The sequence below is a fragment of the Ambystoma mexicanum genome, chromosome 2p, assembly GCF_040938575.1.
Source record: "Ambystoma mexicanum isolate Mex_15411 chromosome 2p, UKY_AmexF1_1, whole genome shotgun sequence".
NCBI lineage: Eukaryota > Metazoa > Chordata > Amphibia > Caudata > Ambystomatidae > Ambystoma > Ambystoma mexicanum.
Genome location: NC_090923.1, coordinates 1,077,638,153 through 1,077,662,835, shown reverse-complemented (window position 1 = coordinate 1,077,662,835; position 24,683 = coordinate 1,077,638,153). Strand labels below are relative to the sequence as shown.

The window sequence follows — 24,683 nt, the reverse complement described above, 5'->3', positions numbered from 1 at the left end:
AGCTCTATGGGTTCCTGAATCCAAGCCCCCATAACCTCACTTACTGGCAATATATTCAGCATTAAGTAAAGAACAAATCGACGTAGGGGAAGGCTACAGTATTTAGTCAGGTAGCTACTGGGCTTACGCCAAAGAAAACTCTGCTTAGTGAATGAGTAACATTTACGAAGTGTCAGTATATCAATGGTCGCAGACCGATCCCATAGCAACAAACGCTTCCGTAGTTCACGTAGAAATGCCCCACGGACCCAGAGGGCAGATACTTAGTGCTTAAGTGTATTTTGGAGGAGCAGATATTCACCTTGATCACACTATACGCCGTGAACGAAAGGCAAGACCAGCTCTTGACCACATTACTGCAGAAAATTGGAGGATGGTGTGAGGGCCAACTAGTAATAGGTGGTGATTTTAACTGTGTGATGGACCCCACACTGGACAAAACATTGGCCCCCACAAGTAATGACAACAGGTATAGACAACCCTTGGGGAAATTCTTCAGAGACTTAGGTTTAATCGAAACATGGAGGTTCTTCCATGATACAGAACAGGAGTATACATATTTTTCAGCGGCAAACCAAAGATTTTCTAGAATGGACATGGTATTAATGTCAGCAACGCTAATCCATAAAATCATGACAACAGAAATAGGGACACTATACCTCTCAGACCATGCCCCTGTGTCCATCCAGATAGACCTCAACAGACCCCCGAGAGAGGCCCCCGGACAGTGCAGGTTGAATGAATTAGTCCTTAGCGACATGGCATTGAGGTTCCATATGGAGAAGGTCATTAACAACTACTTTAAATAAAATTACTCAGAAGGAATAGAGTGGAGAGTGATATGGGATGCAAGTAAAGTTGCAGGGAATTCATATGTGAAACAACTGCTTTTTTCAGGGAACACGAGCTCCACTGAGCAACACTCCAGAGGGAGGTAAAGGAAATGGAAACCCAACATAAGGAGAAACAATCACTTAAGACACTACGCACCTTACGGAAGGCCAGGGCACAATAGGAGGCCCATATAGCAGATAGATCCGCCCAGGCACTACTGAGGGTGAAACAGACATATTATATTAAAGGGGGTAAGTTCGATCGATTCCTCGCTGCTTAATTACAAAAGCAGCAGATACGTAACTATGTTACACAGCTGAAGAACGAATTCAGGGGAATTGCGATGGATGGAGGAGGACAAACTGGCAATAGTAGAATCATTTCATAAGGGGCTACTGAAAAGGGAAGACAAAGACATATCCCGGCAACTGGAATATATCCAATAGGTGCAGTTGCCGAAAATAACAGAGGAAGACAGGGGACTCCTTGAGGACCCCATCACAGAGGAAGAAGTAGGGGAGGCCATTAGCTCCTTGCCAGCCAATAAAGCTCCAGGGCCCGATGGTCTAGGACGTGGATATAACAAGACATTTCGGACCCAGCTTACAATTCCGCTGAGCCAGCTTTTTCATAGAATTAGGGAACATGGAGTGGTCTCGGATGACATGAGTGTCTCCACCACAACTCTAATATTGAAACCGGGAAAATAATCCACTGATTGCTCTAATTATCGCCCTGTCTCCCTACTTAATGGAGATGCTAAATTCTATGCCAACATCTTGGCGGGGAGATTAACACGAATCCTGCCATATGTGATCCACAAGGACCAATCAGGATTCATCTTAGGAAGACAAGCACAGGATAATGTAAGGTGGGCAGTAGACATAATTGATATAGGGACCACGTCAGACCAAAGGTTCTTGATAGCCGCTTTGGACGGAAGTTTGACAGTATGGACTGGCAGTTCCTTGAACAAACGCTTGTCGCTTTTGGATGTGGTCGAACATTTATTAGGATTGTCCTAGCTAATTTTCAGATTCCCCCAACTAAATTCATGATTAATGGGAAACTCACGGCAAGGGTGGACATCCAACGGGGCATGAGACAAGGATGCCCGTTGTCTCCATTAATATTTGCAATGGCTATGGAACCATTAGCGGCAATGATCAGGCAAGACCAGAGTATTGCGGATGTCAAGTACAAACAGATGGAACATAAGATTTCCCTCTATGCTGACAACATCCTGCTTTTCACGAGGGATACGAATCAGACTATGCCAAACATTATGAAGAGACATCGGGAATTCGCAGAGGTCTCTGGTTTCACTATTAATTATTCGAAATCGAATGCGTTAATGTGTTCGACAGACCTGATAGCATAGTTGACCTAAGTAATGCATTCCCACTGGTCTGGGAGAAGAAAGGGATAGATTACCTGGGGATAACATTAACTAAACAGGTGAAGGAACACTGAGCACACCTGTATCTGTTTTGTACTTAGAAATATTTATATGAAATAGCATGTTGTTATATAATGTAAGCTCTAGAGAGTTAGAGGTGCGGGGGAGAAGGTCACAACCTTGGCATCTAGGTTGGAAATAATGTAGAAACAGCAAAGCGTTCCCAAATAGGGAACCCCTGTCCCCTGCACACGGTCAAATATCTGAGAAAATGAGATCAATAATTTATAAGTGGTATATACTCTTCAGGCTAATGCACCTATGGACAAGGCGGATACCTATTGCTTTGTACCACTAGTTTAGGGATATTTGAGTAACACATTTTTAAAGTAAAAAACTAAGGATACGTTCAATAGACAAGAATAATCATTCAAATGACAATCTTCAAATTATCACGAGAAGGAGAAGTTTATTATATTGTTGGCCAACGCGTTTCGAGTTAACTACTCTTCATCAGGTGCAAAATCATTTTTTCTTAAATTCTAGAAAGATAATCAAACAGATAAGCTGTTTTCATCAATAAATACATGTGACTTATTTTTCATCGATATGTGCAAAGTCATACCATCAATATTTGTACAGAGCGACATCATGCGATTCAATAGTAAAGTTATAGAACAAAGTTAAAACACTGTGTTATTTGTTGGAAAGTTGGGTACCTAGACGGCTTCACCGAAAATCTAAGGATTGGATATATTAACTAATAGTAGACGACCAGGTGCTCGCATTGGTGTCTGTTGAGTAGGGAAAAAGTAGCACAATAAAGAAAAAGGGAAAATAGAAATAGGGGTGCAAACCTTGTGATTGTTTTTGTGCGAGCCAAGTTCATGTGGTTATGAAGATGTATAATAGCCATTCTGCATTACTGCATGAAATATGCCTGACATCCCGGTCATTTCCTGCAAAATATAATTGATAACACTAGTTACGATATTAGTAGTGACTTATAGGGATGGTCCACACGAGGTAGTGTCACTTACCAATTTGAATATGAGAAGTCAGAAAAAAGGTAAATGTCAATTGTCAAGTGCTGGAACAGTAATGCTATTCAATCAGAGATGTGAGCTGTCTACACACAGTCTCGCTACTGCTCTAGAGTCTAAGGAAACAAGAAGGGTTTCCTGTCAGGCTAAAAGTTGAATTAAGGGTAAGGTGAAGAAAACGTAAAAGAAGAGGAATATTCTGCCTTGCAACTTACTTGGAGTATTAAGTAGAAGCCGAACGATTGAAGAATCCCTCTCTAAGGCGACCGCTGCCGGGAAAGAAGACTGTCTTCTCTGGTAACCGTTGTTTTTTTATGTATCATGACGATGACATCACTCCGCGCATGCGTGAGTGGGCATAAGATTTACAGATGTAGAACTTAATGTAAGAATGAAAAAGTTAAAGCCCTGTCTGGAGCTAGAATTAGTCAGACTTTTTAATATGTAAAGTCCCATGACTCAAGAAAGCTAAATAACGGTAGAGGGAAAATGAATGCGTTACGTCATCAGGCGCATGCGTCCGTCGTGAAACACGTGGATCAAAGTGAAAGTATTCCATCAAGCTAGTTTCATAGTGTCTACTCTGTAATAACATTTAATGATGGTATTTTGGTAGTACATAATCTCGTACTAGAAAAGAATCGTGTTTTCTATTAAACATTATATAATGTTTATGAAAGCACGTCATCCAGCACATGTGCTTATTGGAAAATAAATTTATGGAAGATGAAATATGGAGAAAGTAGTCTACCTAAAGGCAAACTAATTATTCAAGAGAATGAATGTTGGTCACAGATATGTAACTATTAGTGAATTTATCTATTGCCGAAATTGTAATGTTATAACCACATGTGTGTAGATGTTATACCCAGTGAGTGGGGATATTATAGGTGTGCAGCAATCGTGGCAACAACACCTCTTATTGGCGTTATAGCTCGAGAACATTGTCTATTAAAGGAGTTCATTATTGCCCAATAAAGATAATTTAGGCACATTATTCTTGTTACTCAGATTTCATTCATCACATATAATCAGGGCTGTCCCTCAGGGGGTGTACAATCTCACAAAAATGCTATGTTCCACCCATTTTTGCGTGCTATAAGAACATGTGAGCAACTTCATCAGTTAGTCAGAGATGTCTAAGCTATTCATCACGGTATTCGTAATTCCATAACATAAAAGATCCCTATCCTTCTTGTGAGTTCTGACTATACAGACAGATTAGTCAATTCAATGTCAATTTGGTATTGCAGATATAAAAAAACACTAATTTCCGCAATGTTATGTGGGAACCAAAAATGACAACAATAAGTTCAGTTAGCTGTTTGATCGTACTTAGTCACAACTTCCTGTTCCAAATGGATTCACATTCTATTGATTGACATGTTATCTTGGGAGACAGAGTACAAAGGTTTCATAGAAAGTACATAAGAACAGATGGCATTATCCTTTCATTCAAATAAGAGGGTAAACAGGTTATTCAATGTGGTCTGTCTGCTAAAGAACCCCAGGTTTTTTTTAATGGATTGATATGTTTGTTCATGCAATATATCAGAAAGCCTGTGCAAAGCAGAGCTCATGTTGATAGTCAGTGTACTAAAGATAGTGTTTTATAAAAAGGGGCCAAGGTAGTAATCCTCGTTGATCTCTAGTGGTCAATCATCCTTTCATCGATTTGTTTAAATTGAAAACTACTAAAGCACTAAGATGTCTCAAATATGCTGCTTCACATAGACAAGAATATCAGAAAGAATCAGTTGAAAATTATCAAAGAACTAACGGATGACAACAGTTTAACTATCAAACAGGCTGACAAGGGGGGAGCACTAGTAATTTTAGACACCTCTTTATATAATGAAGGATTCCTTAAATTGTTATCAGACCGCAATTCCTATTTGACATTAGATCATGACCCCATTTCTTCAATCAAAGAAACCATTAAAATGTGTTATTCAAATTTCCCTAAACTAGTGGTACAAAGCAATAGGTATCCGCCTTGTCCATAGGTTTATTACCCTGCAGAGTATATACCACTTTTAAACTATTGATCTGATTTTCTCAGATATTTGACAGTGTGCAGGGGACGGGAGTTCCCTATTGATAACATTAACTAAAACATATAAGGAGTTACATGGGGCAAACATTCCTCCCTTGTAGAAGAAACAGCTGGATGACTTAGATGGTTGGGATAGTCAGGAACTCTCACGGCTCACTAGAATCTCTGCAGTTACAATGACCCTAGTACCCCGACTCCTTTATGTTTTGAGCTCACTCCCCATCAGAATTCCAACGCAGATGGTTAAACAATACAAACAGCAGTGTTAGGATTCAAATGGCACAAGAAACGACCGAGGGTCCCTAGATCGGTCGTGTTTAGAGCCCAGATGATTGGGGTATTGGGTGCACCAGAACTAAAATGGTGCATACTTGCAGCACAAATATCACCCATGCTACACTAGGCAGAGAGCAACCCAGGGTAAGGAAAGTAGAACAAGGGGCAACCATAATACCATTAAGCATGCTCCCTTTTATGAGACGGAAGGCTCAGGAGGCTGCAGGGCAACTGTTAGAATCCACCCACAATACCTTACAAGGATGGAATCAGGCGATGCAAATGAAGGGGCTGACCCCAGGCCTTGGTCCCTATAGCCTGATGGGTTTTAATAAGGAGTTCTCACCAGGCTGGAGCAAAGTATTTTGGGATAAATGGGGAGGGTGCACAGCCCTATGACTGATAGATCTTTACCATGGAGGGAGCCACTCTGTTTTTAAAAATGTAGGACCAGGTTCCATGTGGGAGAGGGGGAACGCTATAGATAGGAAGTGAAAGAAGCTGGCACACGGACACTGATAGGGATGGAAATTACAATGAAAGAGGGAGGGGCAAAGAAGGGTGTTTCACGACTGTATCACCTACTAGACAATGCTCATATGAACGATAGGCACCATTTATGGATAGGGGCAGAAAGACCTGGATACAGAAATCTCAGAAGAGGTATGGGGACAAATCTGGGCACGAGCCCATAGGGCCTCCAAATGTACGGCCATTGAAGAGTTATTTAAAATCTGCTACAGATGGTACCTCCTCATCAGCGCTTAAACAAGATGAAACCAGAATTGTCTCCCCTCTGCTGGAGGAAATGCGGCACTCGGGGGGGATCTGGGCCATATTTGGTGGTCATGCCCAAAGATGCAATTTTACTGGAAGGAGATATAGGGCCACATCAAGGAGATTACAGGTACAGAACTACCTAACTCACTGCTGGTGGTGCTGCTGGGGACAACAGCCAAACCCGCCTACTCGGCTAGTAGATCTAGAGCAACATTAATCACACACTTATTAGCAGTAGCCAGAATTACAATAGCCCAAGCATAGAAAACTGAGGAGGGCAGGTCAATAGCATGGTGGTGGGTGAAGGTATGGGGAGTATTGGCCATGGAAAAAGTTGGCGCTCTGGCTACAGGGACTTGCCAAGGTTATCTCAAGGTCTGGCTCTCCTTCCATGAGTTTGTCCGAGACAGAGAACAATAGTATTTTAGACCTACCATGCTTCAGAACCTGTCAGTCCTGTGATAAAAACAGAGAAGCTTTACATGAACAATAGGAGGCTGAATAATGAGTGCCTGATAGTCCGTCTGAGGGTCATCTTACTTTCCTTTTGATAAATACAGGTGGAGGAGAGTGGGAATGGGAGATTTGTTATAGGTTTATAAAAGACATCATCACCAAGAGACAATGGGCCTGATCACGACTTTGGCGGTAACTCTTAAATCCGGCAGTAGCGCTAATTCCGCCGGATTTAAGGGTCCGCCAAATCAGGACTTCGGCGGATTTCACACCAGCTCTTAGCTGGGGGGAAATCCGCCGAAAATGTGCGCTATTACCGCTGGCGTTAATCAGGCCCAATGGCTAGAAATGTATCATTCTGGGCTGACGTAGAAGAACTTTTAGTTGAGATCAGACCACATTAAGACATACCCACTGTTTTATGCTTGCGATCTCTGGTAATGATCTATAATCAATACAGATTTAAAAAAAAAAGAAATGCCCCATGTTCCGACATGTACACCACTTGGAGGCCAATGTCTTGTAAATGACTGATAACTATATTCTTCAGGCTACGATATGCTAGATTACCCACTAAATTTGACATGTGCCCCCAATAACTGCAGGAAAGGATTCAAACTGACTCCAGATTCTTCTTCCAAATTCTTCATGTATAATCGGGTGCACCTCATCTTCCAATGAATAGCAATCAAGGTCAATCCCAGCTCCATTCTCAGGGCTTTGGCCAACACCATTTGTGGCTCACCTACAATTGATCATGAGCTTTCCTTCTATGGAGATCAGCCATTTAGTGTTAATACCCAACATAGCTTCAACACCATATAAGAGGTTGGGGATGGCAGATGTGTTATATTCTTAAATAAGACCCTCAAAAGACTTGGTTCTAACAAAGTTCCTCAACACCAGCCACTTACGCATCAGCTTACTGACCACTGGGCCCCTCCAACCATGGTCTGGAAGGGGACTGCCGGAAATAGGCAGCCCAAATAAATAGTTTTGAACTTTCTAAAACGTGGTGCCCTCTAGCCACCAACTGTGACTCGCCTCCTTTTCCCTTTGTATTGTACTTATAAAATCCTGGTCTTTTGTAGGTTTATCCACATACAGTTTTCCTTTGAATAATGTACCAGGGCATTTAAAGGAGCTTTGCAGGCCCCATGGGGTGCAATGAAGTAAAACCATATTATCCGCATAACCCATCAATGAGATGGGTACGCTCCCCAGGCGCAGCGGAAGATTACCACTTTGGGCCAGGAAGGTCCCCATGCTGGCCATATAGAGGTTGAATAGCAGGGGTGCTAAAATACACTCTGCTTTAATCATCTATAAGTGGCAACCGGTGCAATAATCGTACCCTCCTGGGACGTTCGGACTATCACCAATGTATTGGTATACAAAAGACATAAGATGCAGCAGTTGCAGATCAATCTACCAAAAAGCTAGTTTCTTCCACAAGCGATCTCGATCCACAGAATCAAATGACGCTGTATAGTCGACAAAGCACATACAGAGGGCCCCCCGGGCGCCATAGTAGCCGTCGTCAAAACCCAGCTGCAATGCCCACATGGCTAGCACCGTGGAGCACCCTCTCCTAAAGTCAAGTTGTTGAGGCTGAAGGATTTGTTGCTTGCCTACCCACTCAGCAGCTTTAGCAGTAAGGCGGCAAATAATTCACTGCTGGAGTCAAGCATGGCTAGTAATCTAAAGTTCTGTGATTCGTTATTAGGACCATTTTTGTGTACAGGGATTAGAATTGACAGTCGCCAACTTTCAGGAGTTTTACCACTATCCAATATGTCTTTAACATTAGATGTAAAATCTCTGCCCAAAACAGAGGGTTCCCCTTTAATAAGACGTTTGGCAAGCCATCAGGGCCTGGGGTCCAGAACGATTTTAGTCCTTTGATGGCATCAGCAATATTGATGCTACTTATATTATCCCTTATGTTCCCTTCAATTTTGGTGGGCTTGCTTGCCATTTGGTTTATGGCTCCCCTCCCCAATACGTTGGAACAAAATATTGCACCCAGCAGTGTTCACTAAGACCAAACAGCACATTGAGGGATTTGCCACCAATATATGTGCGATAGAAGGACCAGAATGTCCGCGAGTCATTGCTTTTAATGAATTTAAAAACTATTTTCCAGTTTGGCGCTGTAAGCACTGCTTTTGTATTGTTTCAGCCAGTTCTTATACATGGTATTCACAACAGTAGTCTCCTTTGCCTTCTGAACTGGTGTTAAAACTGCATTGTGTTTGATGTTAACTAACTAGTGTCTTCTGGCTTTTTTCTTTCCATTTATCAACGCATCACAAGGCTTCACCCCCACATCCTTCAATAACATTACACGACCAGGCCTTTTCATACGTGGCTAAAGCAGACGTAATAACAACCGCAATTGTCCATTGCATTTAGCATAGAGCTGTTGTGGCTTCCATGTCAGATTATTTAAAATTGCACTAATAGTTTGAATGTTTGCCACGGACCAATTAATTCTATTGCCTTGTACTGAAGGCGTCGCCCTACTCATTAGAGGAAGGTGTCGGGTGTGTAGATCAATGTTAAACCTAAGCTTTAGCATAGCGTGGGAACTTAGAATGGTGAAATTGATCAAATATTCACAAAGTAGATGGACCCTGTCACAATTTTGTCGTAAATATACAGTCCAAATTAGAATTGTAATCAGCCCACTGCCTTGTGGCTATATCCATATGTGAAGACTCACCACTGGGAACCAGAAGCTCCAAAGGGAGATGCAACATGGGATCCACCCACACAGTACCACGCTTTATCTGCTCGTATGCATATGTAATGGGGGCTTCATATTCTTTTCTCATTAAAATCCCCTGCCACCAACATTTCCCCTCCCGAGTGAAGATATCGCCAATTCACAATGGAGTTCTTAATGTACTCCCTCAGGCACCCCGTGTTGCTGCCATCACGGGGGGTCATAGATATTTATAATCAAGGTATTCATATTCCTTGCAGGGAAGTTGGCTATGGTAACCACCATACAATGAGAGGGTTTCCCATCCATACCATACCTGTAGACCTCCAACCCAGAGTGTATCATGATGCAGAGCCCACCTTTCGTGCGTCCTCTACCAATGGAAAGAGCTCGATTCGTAAAAACCCATGTACAATATCTGTGGTTAACCAGGTTTCTTATAACAGAAAAGATCCACTGTAGTTAGGGCTGCAATACCGTCTCTATTTGTGGCAAACGAGTTATGGTACAGAGTATTCCACACCAACAGTGTGCAGCTCCTACCAATCACCCCCTTTCAATATTGACCTGCTACTAATACTGGTTGCAAGGCAACCATGCCACTCAGCCCCCCTCTATACATTCGCTTTCCTTGTGCTCCATGGGCAGGGAAGTCTTTTAGCTGTGTTTGCCCTATATTACCAACTTCCTCTGTGTGGCATTCATTTCCCATCGCTGCGCTCTCCAACCCACCATCCTTATTGGTCTGAATCTCTTTGCCCAAATTATGTATTTCCGAGGCTGCCGCCATAACCCTCTCTACTGCCGCCAGGCAAACAAAGGTCACAATGGCCCAATTCTTCATACTATACATGGTGGGCAAGGACACCGATTCTATGTCTCGGGATCTTAAAATTTGGAGGTGCTTGATTTGCCGAAATAGTATTATTAAATTCTTTCTTTTACTCTGTGGGATTGCATTCCTCAATTCTTAGGGATTGTTCCCCTCCATCATTTTTGAGTGTGCTCTTCTTGTTGCTCTTGCTAGGCGCATATTTAGAATTGATCCTTCCACCTCCTGTTCCTGTCCAGGAGCAGGTACCATGGGCTCCGGTTATTGTAGCTACTTATCAAGCGTCCAAGCAACACTTCCCAAGCACGTTTTGCCAGCCAATGTATATCGTTTCACACTGGACACCACTTGTTTTACTTCATTGACTTTATTTTCCACGCTCAGCCGGCCTGGATTCTCCTTCAGAATTGGCTCAGGCAATATACCGGGCACGGCTTTAGCAGCCGGATATACTCCCTTTTTCCTTTGCTGCTGCTGCCTTCGACCAACTTTAACCTTATTTGGTGCCTTCGAAATGTTTTTTCCTCGCAGGTTTGGCACATTGGATAGAGTTTGGCTTGTTTCAGATATAGAAATGGTCGCACCCTGCCTGGGGCATTGCACTTCGGCCCTTGGTGTTGATGATGAAATGGTCAGTGGTGAGTTCAGCCTGGAGTACTCCTGCGAGCACACAAGATCCGACTGCTTGACTTCTTTCAGTTTGTAAGGCAGGACATTCAGGCAAACATTTGCATTGTTGGCTTTGAGCATGGGTGTAGTTTTTGAAAGGCGGAACTCCCTCACTCCTGCGCACTTCTGGTTTGTTTGTTTACTGTGTCAAACCTGCAGCCTGAGTCCTGGTTTGTCAAGGGACCAACTCCGGGGTTCCCGATTGTGAAGACAATTAGTGGGGTTTGACAAACTATGGACCTGTAGGCGCTGGTGGGATTGGATAGTCCGGTTTTGGCAGTTAGGCAGCTTAATCAGGTAATGGATGAGTCAGGTTTATTTGTGTCAAACAAGAGGTTTGTTTATTTCCTTAGTTAATCAGCACTAATGAAATACATTATTAGACGTAGAGGTGCCAGTTTTAACATGTTGATACGTTACACATCCGACGCGCGTTTCAACCTTAGTCTTTTTCAAGGCTAATTGAGTTATTTGGTGAGCTTCAAAGTACGGTGGGCTGGTCCTACCCATGTATGGGTGCCAGGAGGCTGGATAGCCGTTCTGTGGCCGGTTCGGCAAATACGGTGCTCAGAGTTGCGGAGTCGACGGCAATATACCGGGCATGGCTTTAGCAGCCGGATATACTCCCTTTATCCTCTGCTGCTCCTGCCTTCGACCAACTTTAACCTTCTTTGGTGCCTTCGAAATCTTTTTTCCTCGCTGGTTTGGCACATTGGATAGAGTTTGCCTTGTTTCAGATATAGAAATGGTTGCACCCTGCTTGGGGCCTTGCACTTCGGTCCTTGGTGTTGATGATGAAATGGTCAATGGTGAGTCCAGCATGGAGTACTCCTGCGAGCACACAAGATCCGACTGCTTGACTTCTTTCAGTTTGTAAGGCGGGACATTCAGGCAAACATTCGCATTGTTGGCTATTATAATGTCAACCACCAAGGCCAGTACACATTTAAATTAATTTTGCTCACTGGCAATCGTTGAACACAAACCAAAAATTGCATCCATGGTAATGGTAATAGAACTTAATGTTGGTGCAAATTACATTTCATGAGCCTCTAATAATTGTTCACTGCAACATTCAGAAGTGGATAAAATCATCCAGTGAACTAGCCACCCCTTTAGCAATTCCAGTCAGGTCAGGGCTGGCAGAGAGACTAGTAGTCTTCACGCCAGAGGGAGCATTGTCACCCTGTGTTGTCTCACCCAATGACCTTCTACAAAGGAACAAACACATATTTAAGAGTGAATTATCATTGTCAATCGCCTTCATAGCCATCTGTGATTTCAGAATCACTGGGGTTTTTATTTCAACGTTTCCTCCCTTTTGCTGCTGATTAGGTGGTGTCACAGGCGTGTAATAGACCGTAATCTTTGGCAGCTATGTTGATTTATTTATTCTGGTTTTTGCCACAGGAAACAGCTGTGAGTCTACTGTTAAACATTCGCTCTCCATACTCTCAGCCGTAGCACCTGTTTTGCAAATTTCCTTAGAGAACCACACTTCACCTGAGTGCCGTGTTTGGTTTACTGCTGCAACCGTTTAGACATGCTCCTTAATGGATAAGCACACGTAGCCGAGGGTTTCATCCCTCCAACCAATCCACTGTACAGCGTTACCCAGCTACACAATCAGTGTACAGACATACATAGCATGATCGCAAGTCAAACACTTGTGAAGGCTGAAGTAATAAGAGACATTTATTGACTGGCAATAGTCAAACAATGTACCTCCTGATAGAGCTGCAACAGCTTGCCGCACCTCCCCGGCGCCTCCACGGACCACCACATACCACTCGCCACACCACTCTGCATGGCAGATTTTAGTAGGGTTCACTGCAGGATCCTCCTCAGTGATTGTAGCAAGTGTATAAAGACTCCTTCTGACATACGGTCCCGTAGCCACCACAGACCCCTCGCCGCGGCGCTCCGTACAAGGAATGGGTTTTAGTAGAGTTCACTGCAGGCTCCTCCTCAGCGATCGTAGCAAGTGTATAAAGACTCCTTCCAACATACGTTCCCACAGTCACCACAGACCACTCGCCACACCACTCCGCCACTGACAATCCTAGAGGGTAGAGCTAAGCCTCTAAAAGTGAATCTTGATCAGGAACCTAGGGATTGGTACAGGTCCCAAAAACACATAAATTGCACAAAGGCCAAAATTAAGCTAAGGAAACACTTCGTAGTAAACCATGTGGACGTAGGTCCTTACGCATCTGATTAGGGGGGCCCCGGTCATTTTTGATGTATTTGTACTTGGATAACTCTACTCATGAGGTATGCACATATTCAGTCTCTCAGCGAGGGTACAAATTGTACTTAGGTATTGTATAGTCTGACTGCTGGCATATTACTGTGTTTTGGAGCACATGTATGGCTGTTGCCTGTTTAAAACAAAATGATGGACACAGTTGGGAGCCTTACATAGATATTTACTGGCTGAACCACGAGCAGGCTTACAAGACAAAAAAAGACTGAGTTTACAGACATGAAGGGGTCACCGGGATCACTAAATACAGGAAAACCCCTCTCCATCTTCATCAGACTTCTCTAATAAACAAACATGAACATCAAATGTTTCAATCAACTATTCGCTATTTAACTTCTTTATTAGTACAACGCATTGTGTTGAAGAAATACATATTATGAGTTAGCAATATAGTAGACCTATGGAATAATTGTCAGTATCACTATTTTGGAAGATTGTTATTTCCCCTTTTCTATATTGATTTCATTTGTATGCTAATCATTTTCTTTGAATAGTTTTCCTTAATAACAGTGATTATGAAATGTGCTTCATTATTTTTTTAAATATGTAGTAACCTGTATGTTTGTGTTTAGGTGATTTTAAATATGTTCATGTGATCAGTATTCATTTACTGATAAAAGGATTTAAAACACTAAACAGTGGTTGAAATATTGGACAATTAGGAAAGCCATTTGTTGACTAGAGAAGTGTGAAGACAGATGGGGTTTTCCTGTATTTAGATTAATTCGGAGCATGGACAGCATAGGGTCTGAACAGATGAGACCAAATCGTATGGTTGTTTTAGCTTTCAAAGAAAAAAAGAAAAAAAAGAAAATACACATCCAAGCTCAAAGCCCAGGAACAGACCGAAAGAGGGAGTCTGCAAGTGGTTGGGCAGTGTGACGAATCCCAGGATGTCGTCACTGTTTCCATGGGGGGAACGCCTTCATGCGAGGTATGGGAGGTGAGGCTGCTACCCGATAGTCCCCATGGGGGTGGTACTTAGTGGGAGGATCGCATAGGAAGGGAGACCCCCTATGGGACCAGTGGCCACTATCTTGGGGGATATTTATCCAATATATACACCTCTCCTTCAGCCCCTCTCTGTATGCCTTTACCATCATCTTCCATGTATTTCTGTGAGACCAAAGACATAGGAAATACAGACTAAAAATATTCAGGTCTACCCTATAGAGAATACTAAGAAGTACTGGAACGAGGAGCAAGTGCAGAGGTATGAAGAGCGCTCATGGAAACACTATTGAGCAGTCTAGTGGTTACAGGATTCCTATTGGCCAAGACCAATATAAAATAGAAGAGTGACAACCAAAGAAGATGAGAACCAAGTGCATAGCCTGGAGAGCCTGTGGACTTCGAACTGGACAGACCATTGAGAGGAGTGTTTGCTGGAAGGACTCTGATGTGTGAGAATTCAGAAGGTGTTTCACCAGCTAGTCCCTGGGGAATTGTCATCCAGGTTGCCAGGACACGGCCATCGCTTTTGGACACAGTTCCTGGTGATGGACCAGTGCGGGAGGATCACCTGGGTGAGGGGTCTTCGAGGAGTGGGATTGGGACACAGGATGGCGAGACGCGGTATCCCCTTCCCTGTAACACCTTTACCCCATCCTGCCAAGTAGGTTATTTAGGAACTCAAACTCTCCCCCCACCTCCCTTTCACAACACAAACACTTTCTCACGGACAGCTCGCTATGAGAGAAGATGGACTAACACCAGAGCCGTATACCTGACATGTCCCAATACAATGGTCAGGTAGGGTCAGGCAATTACTGACGATCACACACACCTGACTTCCATTAGACTTCCCCACACGGATAAAAGGCGGAGCACGAGAGCACTCTCTGAGCAAAGCAATACACACGAGGATGCAGCAGTTCCAAGATGGCAGTTTAATAGGAGTTGAAAGACAGCAAAACAGAAGGGGATAGTAAGGAGGGAAGCGTCTTGACCTTTTCAATGAGGAGACATTACTTTATTACTTTCATGGACCTTTAAGAATAGATATTGTAAGACCACGAAGAAAGACGGAGAATCCTGTATTGTGTGTCGGAGGTACCCGGGGTCCTCCAGGGTCGATAGTCAAGGCAGGGAGAATCGCTTGCTGCTGTGGTGCTGTCCTTGGCTCCTACAACAAAGCAGTACCAGTGAAGTCAGCACAGTCAGTGGGTCGGGGAGACTGATACCAGACCGGTCTGAATTGAAGCCAAGGTTGCAAGCGGCAACATTGTATGGGGAACGTTGAAGTGAACAATGTATGAAATGCATGTGATAACCAACGAAAGTAAAAGTGAACAATAGATGAATGATTGAACTTTAAAACTGACAAACAATGCCATTGACAGAGTGGTCCGGGAAGGCGTGGGTGCTTATTCAAAAAGAGCAGACAGCATATCCAACTAAGAATTAAGAAAGGTGAAATATTGGCAAAAGAACTGTACATTGAAGTGGTCCTGCAACGGGTCCAGCAAAATCCTGTGCACAATCGAAAGTCTTCGATTGCTGATACTGTCAAGTAAATTGATGACAACATAGATAAAGTTGATCCGAGACCGAAGAAGGGAGTTCCATTGAACGTTTTTGCAAGAAAGGAAGTTTATGGTAAAGTGAATTAAAGTTGGTCTGAGCCCGGCAGAGGGGGAACCGGGGTGAACAGAAAGTTACCCGAGAAATCGAGCCCATTGAATTGAAGTGGATCTGAGCCTGGCAGAGGGGGATCCGGGGTGCACATGAATACACCTGAAAAGTTGAACATTGTGTATAAAGGGGATCTGAGCCGGGATGAGGGGGAACCAAGGTGAATAGTGAATCACCTGAGAAATTTAGTACTTGTGAAATCCTAAGAGGAAAATATTGTTTATTTGTTGCATCAGGCCCTCTGAAAGAAGAGACTTTGAAAGGCAAAGACAATTGTGCACAGAAGGCCCTGATACTAATGTGTGAACTGCACCCTCGTGCTAGAGAAGCCAGAGATTGTGCAAAGCTCGAGTGTACAAGCAAGTGCCATGCAGAAATCGTGGGGAAGGGAGACCAACAGTCTGAACAGCCTAACATATCATTTCTTGAACACTTGCCAGAGAGCAGAAACCGGTATGCCTCCCAGGAGGTGGAGCCGCAATGGAAAGGTCCGCCAAACATGGCCGACCGAGCCAGAGAGGAAGTGGGCACCAAGCTGAGCAAGAGAGCTGGGACGTGCAGCCTGAGGGACTGCAAGCCACAGAACGAGAAACGCTGTGGCGATACCGCAGCAAGGAGATCCTCCCTGGAAGAACCAGATGAGCAGAAATGGAAGTTTGCGACCAAATGGAGATCACCGGCAAGCATCGCACAGGTATCTGGGCTGCCAGAGTAGTTGCTGGGACCCACAAGAAGCTGAGAAGCCACATTAAGTGGGTCAGAGACCCATACCCAATAACGAGCAGCACCCCCAGGCATCCTCATAGTCACAGTATCTGGTGGGTTGCTGAGCCGGGCCTTCCCAAGTACAGAGCAGAAGAACTGTGGGTCTGAATACTGAGAGAGAAACTAATACCAAAGGGTCTGGTACCTAAGAGAAAGAAACAAATACCAAGGGATCTCGGACCCAGGAGAAAGAAACAAGTACCAAAGGGTCTGGGAGACAAGAGAAAGAAACAAATACCAAGGGTTCTGGGACCCGAGAGAAAGAAAAAAATACCAAGGGGTCTGGGACCCAAGAGAAAGAAGGGTCTGGGACCAGAGGAAAAGAAACAAATACCAATAGGCTTGGGGCCCAAGAGAGAAGAAATCAATACGAAGGGGTCTGGAACACAACAAAGAGAATACCTCGCAGGAAAGTGAACCAGGTATTTGTTTGGGAACTGTGAACAGCCAAGAGGGGTCGAGGGGGCCACATCTTATAGCGATCTACTTCTTCATAGTCACAGTACCTGGCAGGATAGTGAACCAGCTAGGCTGTTGTCAGGTTCCATAGTAAATAGGTGGTAATTAAAGAATTATTATCCTTATGTTCTTTGTTTATTTCATTGTTAGGTTTAAAAACTAAATATAGTCCTTTCACTGTTAAAATGGTTGGGCCTTAACTTCCATATTCAGAGTACTGCAGATACCCCAAGCCAAGATGGAGGGCAGAGGCAGGAGTTCTGATTGGGTGGCAGGTTGACAATGGTGTGACTCCCAACATTCTAAACTGCCTTTCATTAGTTTAGTTTCCTGAGCTGGTCATGTTTCTGTTTATCTCCTATGTTTTGGGCCTTGGAAAACTCTTAAGAAAATATCTTCAACACTAAAAGAAAAAGAAACAACTCATTCAAGTTACATCTACTCTAAAGAAATTAATTTTCCCTGTGGAAGAAAATGCTGAGAGGTCTTCTAAAGCAAAAAATAAGCTAAGTACTTTTTATGTAATTAATCTAAATGAACTGCCAAAGTTAGCCTTATCTTCTGTTATTTTCTCCTCTGAAGTGCAAGGATTAAAAGATGTTGTGTTGTGAAGCCAGTGTTTTTACATGGCAAACTCATTCATCAAAGATTAAGTCATGAAGACATGATATTTAAAGGCTATTAAAGTTAATGACTGCACAGGCAACTTTGTTTTTTAAAAGCAGCACCAAGAAGGATATTTATTTTTGAGCCAAGGTATTTTTAACAAAGAGGAAAATATATAAGACTTGTTTACCATATTATATGAGGAATCTTCCAAATGCATCTCATTACATGCAAAGACGTTTTTGAGGAATAACTTTACTTTAAAACTGCACTCAACATTAAATGGTATTTCCTTTGGTTGTTGAACTATTTCCATAAAGAGAGGTAAATGAAATGGAATGAACTGATTAAGGAAATAGTATCATTTTAAGGAAAACAAAAGATTATGTCTGTGTTTTCAACTATTTTTTCAAGTGTGCTTCATTCAAAAGACTCATCTTCTTGAGACATTCTGGAGTTTGTGTTCACAGTTTTATTGACATTGTTTGGAAACACATTTTCTTTTCTTCAAGTTCATTTATTTCCACAAGGAACCTCCATCAGTTTAGTCACTTGTAATGACATTCAGTTCATTGGTTTTCGGCAGCACAGTTATGAAACATGACCACCAAAGTTTGCTTTTAGGGTAAAAGAGTTGGAGTTATTTCAAAACTAAAAGAAATATATAGAAATAATTATCATCCTCTGGGCTTTTTGCAGAGGGTATTCAGGTAGGATTGTTGATATTCATAAAATAATAGTTGTTTAGTTTTGTAATATTATTTAATGCTTAACAATTTTCATTCATGCAGAGACCGGATGAAGATAGAAGATCCAGTGTCTGATTTGTTATTTTATCCACTTTTCCCCCTTCCCCCCAGGGGTGTCTAGTACTCAGCTGTTCAGTTTAGTTGTGAGCTAGACATCTTAGTGGGATCGTGGGACTCAGCAGCTCCTGCATTGGATGTGGATATTACCAGCCTGACAGCTGTGAACACTGTGAATTCTGATGAACATTGTGAAGGGTGCCAAGAGAAGAGAGTCATTCTCTTGGCATTGTGAAGAGCCAGAGGAAGACCAGCGAAAGGGAGGCATTTCCCCTATTCTCGACAAATATTGTGAAAGAAGCCAAGAGGGGGAAGTCATTCTATTGGCATTGTGACTACAAAGACCAGGAAAAGGAAGGCACTTGTCCTGGCAGTGGGAAAGCCACTGAGAAAGTGAACACTGCCAAGATACAAGACTTTGGGGCTCATTACAAATATGGTGGTGCAGGAAATAATTGGTGGTAATGGAATTACTGCCACTTTTACCGCACTGCCATACTACGAGTATGGCCCTGCAGTTAGGGACTTATCTCCAGCATCATGCTGGAGGTAATTCCTCCCGCTTTCGACGGAAAATCGGCAAAATCAGCGGAATTTCCACAGCAGTAATTCTGCCAAAAATGCCCCATACAGTCCTATGGATGCTGTGAACATGGGGATTAACTCTGCCACCACCACCACTTGTAATCTGGTGGTAATTCCGCTGGACCAAGTGGCGGTAACAGAAATTCCATTGGCTGGTATTCATGTGGATTTACCACCAGAATACCGGCCAACAAGTATTGAGGTCCTCTTCTATGTGCCCTGCTGGAGCCCAAATGCAAGGTACATTTTGAGACTTTTGGTTTGTATCCTTTAAAAAGAACATTTCATTTGATTCACCCAGAAATGAACTTTGGCCTGTCATCCAGAAGAATGGAGACACTCTTCTGGATCAAGAAGACCACCCATTTGCCTCAGTATAGTTTATAGTGTAAGGCTGAGAAATAGGTTTGGATACAGGAAGGTGGACTCTTTTGCTTTAGACTGACATCCTGACAAGACTCCTTTGTTTTAGTTGAGGCAGGGAAACCCCTCTTAGAACTAGGGTCGGATAGGGTTTTCTCTTTCATTTTTTCATTAATAAATGTCTGTAGCCAAAAGTATGCCACCTGTGTGTCGGTTCTCCTTCTGGACCCTTAAAGTGGCCACTGAAACTTTAATGGGTGGACGACTAATGTTTGAGGTTGCGATTACATCACAACTCCCAATTTGATATCACTAGTGAGGGTCTGCTCCATTGTGATGTTCATCTCCTGGGATGTGCCCCTGCAGACAGAAGAGGATGAATTCAAAGCCTGATGATGATCGCGATAAAGACCTGCTGCTGTGCATACCTGTCCAAGGCCCAATGATCGTGAGGAAGCTCTGCTAATGTGCAGAGGTGTACAAGAGCCTTCTTCAAGATGCAACTCTGCTGGTTAGAAGTGATACCCCCACTTGAACCTTAGAAAGATTCTGGCAACCTCCTTAACCTCAGGTGAGCCCACAGTGTGTTTCCCTTGACGGAAAACCGATATCAGTGCTGAAGACACCGAACAATTGAAACAAAGACACCCAGACAGATCACCCGGTCTGGTGTTACTGCAACAAAGCAAAGACAAAGCCAAGAATCAAGAAAAGATTATTGCTGCCTAGAGAGGGAAGCTTGCCTACCTGCTGTCACTGCAGGGTCTTCACAGCACCAGAAAAGCTGTTTTTGGACCGTGTTAGTCCCAGTGCTCTCCAGCTGCTCAAGGTTCTTTGCCATTCTTTATTTCTTCATCTGTTCTTAGATGTGTGCCCTTTTCTCAGGGACCTTTGGCTCCCCTGCAGGAAGATGTCTCAGAAGATCTCACTTGGGGATCAAGGAACCGAAAGCAGTTGCTCTCCAATGATTGGAGAATAACAGAGGGCGGGAAATAGAAAAACCTCTATGAAAGTAGCTGAAAATTCTTACCAGGGGTTACATTGGAACAACCTTGGCACATGGGAAAACAGTGGGTCACTGAAAAGCTTCAGTGTCTGGGGTCTTTTTGGCTAGGGTCAGCTACTTGCGATGACCTACAGATGTTGACAGAACATTTCTCCAAAGGAGAATATTGGCCAATAGAAAAGAACTGGGCCTATCTTTAACATAGGCCACAAACAACCACGGCTAAGCGCTAAATGCTGGCACTCACAAACGGTTGACCTAAAACTGCAGGGACGCTTGGCGGTGCCTTAAGAACATTGAAAGACCCATTCCCAATTAGAGACTTCTTTAAAGTTAATTACTTATCTGCAACATGCTTGTACAGTTACTTTTTCTTACTGTGGTAACCCGATAATAAAAGCACATGTAACTAATAGAATTGTGTGGATAGCTTGTAGCTGAACACCATATAATGTACATCTGTTTTTCTGCTGTTCCGCTCCCATCCTGAGGGATGTACCCTCACTGCTTGCCCCAGTTTCCCCTAGAAAGCTGCAGTACACATCTGAAGGAATCCAAAGTTTAGCCAGACCAGGTAGGTGATTTTGGGGCTTGAACATAAGCCCCAGGAAAGTCTTCCTGGCAACAGCCTTAATTTTCATATACTTTAGCCCACTTTTCTTTGCTTCACTTCTTCCAACTCCCACTCTTAGGTGCTCTATATATCTGCCAATTACTCAATTTCTCTGCACTTCTTCAACTTCCATTCTTCGGACCTGCCTTTCAGCACAGTCTACTAGAGTTCCAGATTTTCAGTCTTTATACTGCCATCCATGTCCCCCTTTCCTCTACTCTAACATTGAACCTGCTCTTCTACAAAGTTCGCCTCTGCTAGGTTTGTGTTCTAGATTATTCTGACTAGAGCTGTATGTAAGTACTTCCGTCAGAGAGTGGTTATTGGATTCTCTGGTAGTCACTGAAATCCCCTTCCCGTGTCTTGTCTTGGCCTGCCATCTCTGGTGTGTTTACTGTAAACAGTAAATTGGTTACTGGGACAGTCATGGCTCTCTTTAATGCTGGACGTATCATATAGGGTGTTTCCTTTTGTAACTATTGCTACTTGAATGTTCACTAAGCTAGATGCTCATGCAGTATGTTTATTTGTGTCTGTTAAAGTGCATTATGGATTGATCTCTATTCCACACAATTGGTGTCCCTGGCACACTTCACAGCTGGAAATAAGATTTAACAGACACAGTGAAGGGGGATCATTGCACTTTATAGTGCACACCACCAAAAGGGATTCTCTCCTACACTGGTGAATTAGTCCTTATATACAGAATGAGTGCACAAGTATTAGTCGTTGGTTTGCTAGCTGTCGTTCTGGTTGAGGGAGCAGGAGATGGCGATGCCACGGGATCCGTGTGCTCAAGAGGGGAGGAGGTGTGATGGCAGGTAGGTGGGGGGAATAGGTTAAGGAGTAGGGGGCCGGAAGTGGATGGTTTGCAGCAGATATATGGTCGGAGGGGTTGAAGATAGCACAAAGAGTGAGGCAGGGGCATTGGAGCTGTGATCAGGGGTGATGTGGGATGACAGAGAAGGGGATTGGTGATAGAGCCCCCACCTTAAAGATTCAACATAAAAGTGATATGGGCAGGTGGGGGCAGTGGAAACAGTCAATTGCAGCATCACAATTGATGAATGGGATCATGGAAGAGAGAATCAGCAGGTAGGGGATAAGGGGATGAAGGGAGGCAGAAACATTTGTGGCTATGACAGAGCCCCAACAGTGTTCAAAACTGCAGCCTACCTCCAAAGTATATTAAGAACCAGTAGCCTATGAACTCCCCCCTGCCCCATCGACACTGTCCTAAAAATACACACATCCTATGCTAATCTGACAATGATTAAGCTTGTTTCCATTCTAACAAAGCTGCCACAAGCGTTCACTATTTGGGAAAGCAACACTCATTTGTGGTTCTGCTAAAATGATGCTTTGTGCATTCTCTTCCATATTATATCATGTAGATTTTTCTGTCTACGTATCTCGTCTCACCATAGCATGCTGAATATATACATACACAGTCTTGTGGTATAGGGTGTAGAACAAAACATTTTATTACATGTCCTAAATGATGCAGAATTGCTGCATAATAATGTGACTAAACTGCATTTATAAAAGGTGCTTATCAAATAGGAATTGTATCATTCAGTCTATGCATTTATTTCAGTTTGAGTCCCAACAATCCTGCCTCTACACACCACGTGAATCTGTACCAACCTCATGACCTACCACCCCGCAAATTTGAACAGGATTTGCACACCTCACCTCGTGTCTCTGGGTGAATCCAGGTCACTGCAGAGTTGATTTTCAGAGGACATCCATTGAACACTTTGGAGAAACATGCACCCATCTGGAGAAAGAAAATGTGAGGAAATTCAATATTTCAGAGTTCAGCAAGAAGATGTCCAACCAACAATGCCAAGGGTGGGCAGGTGTGTTCAGAGGTTCTCAGAGCAGTAAATGTCTAACTTCATGCGGGACAACAACAAAAACCATTAACTATCTTGGCCAATGTTCTTTCTGATGGATATAGCCTTCATCCCACATATTTCCTATTTTTTTAACTATCTTTCCAGGCGATGATTGGCTTTGGAGCTTTTTTCTAACAGTCGCACTAAGGAATGTAAGAACTGCCACAAGTGACAAGCAAACCATCAGAGAGATACGATGGGAAGGTCAATGTGTGGAAGTAAGGATGTATCCATCACAAAGAACATTATCGAAGGTAAGTATCTTGTTTGCTTCCTGTTAGGAAAGATTTCTCTTTGAGCAACCATCCCTCCATAGTTCTCTTGACCCCCTAACTTTTTGCCTTTGTTTTTTAACCTGTCCTGCCCTTTTACAGGGAAAGTGAAGAATTCAGCTGCACTCCACTGGCTTTTTGCACATTTTGTTATGGGGAAACTGATCAGTCCTTTAGACTATCAGTATTGGGAAACTATGTTTTCCTTTTGTTTTTTTTTTACCTTTCTGGTAACGTTTTAACATGGCACACTGCATCTTACAACGCAGGGCAGTGGATCACCCTACTATTTTACACTTAGAATATTTGGTCACTTTCATAGGTGCCTAAAGACAAGCTGGCGGCAGCAATTATATTTTTTACCATTTTGTGTTATTTCTGGTGTGCACATTCGTGTTTACCGAGTATGGCTATTGATCGTGGCTAGTGCCCTAAAAGGCCATGCCACGAGATTTTTGCTTGCCCTTTGGCTATATTGTTGTTCGGCCTTCTTCCTGCTTTCCCAGGTCAGGAAATCCCATATAAAGTCATGCACTTGGCCGGGAAAGCCCCAGCTTTCGCAGGATACTGGTGCCTTTGTGTGCGTGGTCCAGGAAGCGGGTGGGACTGTCTAGTCCCACTTCACATCTGTGGTGTCTGAAAGTCTGAGGGTGGGACATGAGTGAAACCCACAGTGGTTCCTGATTGGCCCACTGCTGGCTGTTTGAATGGTGCAGGTCCTTACCATTAGTGGGCTTGGACTTACTTCCAGGCAGAATCTTGGAAAACAAGAGGAGTCCTACAGCCACTTCTTCAGATCAGCATTGGAGCCAAGTATCCTATGTAGAAGAACAGCTGACTGAAGATCTGAAGAAGACTCCTGAATAGGACCAGCATCCCTTCCTGTGTCAGGCCTGGTGAAGACCTGTTGGACTACCTGATCCGTGAAGACCCTAAGCAGTTCTTCAACTCCTGGACCGGTGAGACCAACCAGTCCTGATGTTTTCTTGAGGATCAGCCATCCTGAGCCTTCAGAAGTGTCCCTGGACCACCCAAGGCACTGACCAGCTCTCCAGTGGGCTTCGTAGGTAGAACCGTTGCTGTTCCACATTCGCAACAGGAACTTCGGTAGTCGCGAACTTGTGGTGTAAGTCACCTTCCTACCCAATTTCACCCTCCCTTCTTCCAGGGACCCTGTTCTGGAATGTCTTCTTCAACAGCGACTGGAAGGATGCCTACCGTTGCCTCTGTGTGGTGAAAGTCACTGGAACTCACCTTCCCCCGTCTTGTGAAGTGCCCGAAGAGGTCTACATCAGTGTGTTCTGCATTTCTTCAGCGCCAGGGGTTGGACTCTA

General features: G+C 43.4%; 1 protein-coding gene across 2 annotated transcripts in view; it reads right to left on the bottom strand.

Annotated features, from left to right (window-relative positions):
- MAP4K2 (mitogen-activated protein kinase kinase kinase kinase 2) overlaps nt 1-24,683 on the bottom strand; it is a 1,208,607-nt gene that overhangs the window by 480,197 nt on the left and 703,727 nt on the right. For both annotated transcript variants that reach the window (XM_069645028.1, XM_069645029.1), the window contains one exon: nt 22,872-22,956. In XM_069645028.1, the coding sequence (XP_069501129.1) occupies nt 22,872-22,956 (85 nt within the window). The remainder of the gene's footprint in view (nt 1-22,871; nt 22,957-24,683) is intronic.